This window comes from Arachis ipaensis, chromosome B04 (genome assembly GCF_000816755.2).
Source record: "Arachis ipaensis cultivar K30076 chromosome B04, Araip1.1, whole genome shotgun sequence".
In the NCBI taxonomy this organism is placed as follows: Eukaryota; Viridiplantae; Streptophyta; class Magnoliopsida; order Fabales; family Fabaceae; genus Arachis; species Arachis ipaensis.
This window is the reverse complement of record NC_029788.2, coordinates 12,160,555-12,165,733: the sequence shown is the minus strand read 5'-3', so window position 1 is coordinate 12,165,733 and position 5,179 is coordinate 12,160,555. Positions and strand designations below refer to the sequence as shown.

The following is a 5,179-nucleotide window of genomic DNA, read 5'->3' as shown; positions in this document are numbered from 1 at the left end:
TCTAATTATAAAATTAGATTTAAAATTTTAATATTTTAAAGTAAATCACATAAAATTTTTATTAAATTTTAATTATTAAAATTTTTAAATTTTAAATATATAAAATATTTAAAATTATAAAAAATATATAAAAATCTTAATTAATTTAAATTCAAATGATTAAAACTGTGACTATAGATCCTTTTAGATTAACTCTCAAAACTGTTATCATAGACCATTTTAGATCACCCCTTAAAACCATGACCATAGACCCTTTTAGGTCACTCCCCAAAATCGTGACCATAGACACCTTTAGGTCACCCCCCAAAATCGTGACTATAGACCCTTTTAGGTCACCATTTCAAAAAACTGTGACCATAGACCCTTTTGGGTCACCCCCAAAACCGTGACTATAGACCCTTTTAGGTCACCCCCCAAAACTGTGACCATAGACCCCTTTAGGTCACCCCCAAAATCGTGACCATAAACCCTTTTAGGTCACCCTTCTGAAAAACCGTGACCATAGCCCCCTTTAGGTCACCCCCAAAACCGTGACCATAGACCCTTTTAGGTCACCCTACCGAAAAACCGTGACCATAGACCCTTTTTTGTCACCGTAAAAAACCGTGACCATAAACACCTTTAGGTCATCCCCAAAACCGTGACCATAGATCCTTTTAGGTCACCCTTTTTTGAAAACTGTGACCATAGACCTTTTTAGGTCACCCCCAAAACCGTGACCATAGACCCTTTTAGGCCACCCCCAAAACTGTGACTACAGACCCCTTTAAGTCACCCTCCAAAACCGTGACCATAGACCCTTTTAGGTTACCCTTTTTTGAAAAACCGTGACTGTAGACCCCTTTAGGTCACCCCTCAAAACCGTCACCATAGACCCTTTTAGGCCACCCTTTTTTAAAAAATCGTGACCATAGATACTCTATGGTCACCCTTTCCAAAAAAACCGTGACCATAGCTTTTTTTTTATCACCCTGAAAAACCGTGACCATAGAGGATCTTTAGTCACGATTTTTTACCGTGACCAAAAAAACCGTAGGCATAGACCCAAAATATTGTAGTGTTCGTTCGCTTCTCTTTTTTATTTTGATTAAAGTAAATTACATATATAATTTTTTACTTTCGTTTGTGTATTTATTTAGGCATATATAGATGCAAGAGATTGAATGTAAATAGCTATTTGGGTTAATAAACTTGTGTGATACAATTATTTTTATAATTTAGAGTATGAGATGATGATTGTATTTTCAATTATATTTTTATAATTAACTTAGTGAGACGTTTATTCGTCATGCATATAGTTTCATATCATGACTTATATAATAAAAAATTCAGATTAATATAAATATTTAATTTTTATGTTTTAGGAAATTAGTTCTAATACATATTAAAAATATTTCTATATGCAAATCAAATTAATAAAACATGAAAGAAGGCGTTTTAAAAATTCAATTATGATTGATTAATGAAATTAAGAAAGGAAGATAGAAATTTAAAAAATGAATTTTTATTTATTTGTTTTCAATTTTAAAATTAATTTAAAACTAATTGTGGTTATAGTTGCATTGATTGTATAATATGGTTATTCACTATTCTAAAATGTTAATAATCAAAATTCAATCTCAAACAAATATTTAACCAGATGGAATACAAGAAATTCAATACAAAGAATCATGAAATAAAAGATTATTAATTTTTTTATTTTAAATTTATGCAAATCAAAATTATATTCAAGATGAGATTAGAGAATTTAATATTATAATTTGTGAAACAATAATAATAAGTTAAATATTAAGTTAGATTATAATTTTTATTTTAAGGTTTTTCATTTACTAATGATATAAAAAAAATTTACTAATATACACTACTAGAAACTAGTTATTACAGATGGATATTTACGACAGATTTTATCCCACGGAAATACAGACAGATTTTGCGAGGGATTTTTTGTCGGAAACGTAGAAAAATGAATTAGCATAAATTACAAACGAAAAAAATCCGTCAATAATTCTGTCGAAAAAATTAATTTTTTTTTCGTGGGATATAATTACCGACGAAAAATCCTTCTGTAATTAAATGAACAAATACACTGCATTTTATTAAATTATTACAGACAAAAAATATATCTATAATTTAAAATATTCTATCGGAAATATTAAAATAAAGATTTAGGATCACGTTCTCCTCTTCATTTCAAACCACACTTTTGCTCCTCCACAATCATCCCCTCTAAATGCTCCATCGACGGCGCTATCAGCCTTGCACCGCCGTCGCACCGAACTTCCATTGCACTGAACTTCCATCGCACCGAGGCTCTATCGTACCCCTTCCTGGTTTTTCTCTGTCGCACCCCTTCTGTCAGCCTTGCTCGCGTCGCTCCCTTTTGAACCTTAATTGGCGTTTCTCTCTTCGATCTCGCCACTAGAGCTTGCTCTTCTTCGCGTGTTGCTGCGTTTCTCTCTTCGATCTTGCCTCAGCTGTGCACGTAACCCTAATCTCCTTTCTCTTTCATCGCTGTTTTCTTTCATTCAATTCCATCACTAACTCTAATTATATTATCCTATTTTTCATCGCTAACTCTAATTCTATTTCCTATTCTATGATAAGAACTTGTAACGGTTACAGTTTTTTATTTTGTGTTCTTATAAACTTATTTGTGAAATCAAGGTTCCTGAATGCATTGACTAGTTTCATTTTGGTTGAATTTTTTGGGGTTTAGGTTTTTATTGATTCACAGTGTCTCAGCGATTGAAGACTAGTGTCCATGTTAACTTGGTCTTCCATATGGGACTGAGAATCAAGATGTTATTGATGCCGCAATTGTTGGTATGCTTGCTGATCCAAAGGAGGTAAATATATTCCCAAATTGATTTTTCAATAAGAAATTAAAAGGGAAAAATATATGTTGAATTTAAAGGTAAGAATTTCTAAATCTTAATGTAAATTTTGCAGGCAAGAGCTGGAATCAAGGAGGTCTATTTTTTCCCTTTCAATCCTGGAGACAAGAGGACTGCTCTAACTTACATTGAATCTGATGGAAATTGGCATAGATCTAGCAAAGGTGCTCCTGAGCAGGTAAAAATATTTTGCTATTGGCACCAGCTGATTATGTTTGTGCAGGGGACTTAACAATATTCTTTTCTCCCGGTTTAGATATTGAACCTCTGCAACTGCAAAGAGGATGTGAGGAGAAAGGCTATGCAACTATTGTTAAGTTTGCTGACCGTGGGCTCCGATCTTTGGGGGTTGCTAGACAGGTTTGACAAAAAAAAGGATATTAACATTTATAGTTTACAACTTGGTTGAATGAGTTTTTATTCATAATTGCTGCTTGAATATCTTTATATAACAGGAAGTACCTGAGAAATTCGTCGGTAATTTCGTCGATAACTAAAAATCTGTCTGTAATAAAGACAAAATCTGTCTGTAAATCTGTCTATATTAAGCAATTTTTTAGTTGTGATTCAGGTAACTTCTAGCTAGCTACTATAATTTAGTGTTATTTTATATGCATATGTAATTGCCACATAAATATTTGAGAAGTTTAATGCTAATTGATGTTTCTTTAAATGTTAAAGATTTTACCATCAATTTCTCTTAAATATTTTTAAAAAAATGTATGAATTTTCAAGACATAAGGATAATACAAAGCAATATTCTATGCTATTTATAATTTTATACGGATGCATATTTTTCTTTTGGATTAATACAAGAGGATAGAGAATTTAATGATGCTAATAATGAAGCAAGTACATAGGCCTTAATATCACATATCACGAGGTTGTTTGTCATTTGATTACCTTCCAACAATTTTTCAAGACCAAAACATGTATAGGATAGTAATAGTTATTGGCATGAGCTTTTAATGATATTTTATATCAATAAAGAATAGTACTAAACATGAAGGATGAATTTTATTAACTATAATAAATATAATTTTTTAATTATATTGATCATTTTAAGTTGATTGAATTTTAACATTATTATATATTATGTGTAGAATTAACCATGTAAGATAATGAGATTAAGAAGTTCTACTTATTTGATTTAGATAAAATTTCACAATCTTGTGATAAAATTCTAAAAGACTATCATCTTATGTCTTTAGCAACTGAAGTATATAGTTCTTTGTTATCTGAAAAAATAGCTATAGGAGAACTAAACTTTAAGAGGAATGAGTTAAAATAAATAATCTCAACCACATTGATCTTTGTAACACATCTAAAAAGGAAATTACACATTTGATAAAGTTATCACGATTGTGTATCGTAAGAAGGGGTTTTGACTTTATTTATGATCACGGGTGCGACAACATCATTTCTTTGAAAATTAATTTTAGTTAAAATTTACTCAAAGGGTGAAATGCACTAAATTTTAATTCAATTAATATTACTGCATCTTTACTCCTTCATAATAGAAATATGTGGTACACTTAAGATTCACAATACTACCAAATGTAATTGAAGATTCTATATTCAAGATCTAACTCGACTATCCTCAAACAATGTTGTTAGCGAAAATCAAACTCATAAAAGTAGTTGATAAATACTTGAGTGATATCTTGATTTTGTTTACACATATCAAAGATTTTCCTCTTGGAGAAAAAGTAGTTGTACTAGACGGAAAAATCGACTTCAATTTTTGAATAATCAGTATCTCTTCTATTTCTATCATGAATTATTATTTTAGGTATGGACAATTCAAGACTTTAGACACAAATTCTTTTTATCATTTCAAACGAGTTAGGACAAGATATTGCACTACAAGAAAAACGCTGAGTACTGTTGGATTTAGAGAACATTAGCAACGAGTTTGCCGTCGAATTTATCGCCGGATATGGCTATGAACTCGTAACCGTCAAATATAATCATCAAAATTGTTGTTCCGACAGTAATATGTGGCAGGAGAAAAGGAAATTATGGCGCGCACCACTACCGTTGGTAAATACAACGGTAACCTTGTTTAGTGAAACGCTGCGTTTTAGGCACACGAAAAACGTTACCGTCGATTTGTCCGACGGTAAATCCGACGGTAACGTGCCCTAAATGATAGCTTGAACCTTCTTCTCTCCCATTTCGAATTTCATCCTTTCTCTTTACATCTCCACCCTTTCTCTCATCACTGCCTCCACCATTGCCGCCGATTCTCGGCCCCCTACCATCGCTGCCGCCGCCGCTCCATC

The 5,179-nt window shown here is 32.0% G+C and overlaps 1 protein-coding gene across 1 annotated transcript in view; it reads left to right on the top strand.

Annotated features, from left to right (window-relative positions):
- Positions 2,389–5,179, top strand: part of LOC107636080 — a 3,708-nt gene continuing 917 nt past the window's right edge. Inside the window, exons 1-5 of the mRNA XM_016339616.2 lie at positions 2,389–2,482; positions 2,717–2,846; positions 2,950–3,072; positions 3,151–3,254; positions 3,350–3,371. Coding sequence (XP_016195102.1) covers positions 2,826–2,846; positions 2,950–3,072; positions 3,151–3,254; positions 3,350–3,371 — 270 coding nt within the window. The 5' untranslated portion in view covers positions 2,389–2,482; positions 2,717–2,825. The remainder of the gene's footprint in view (positions 2,483–2,716; positions 2,847–2,949; positions 3,073–3,150; positions 3,255–3,349; positions 3,372–5,179) is intronic.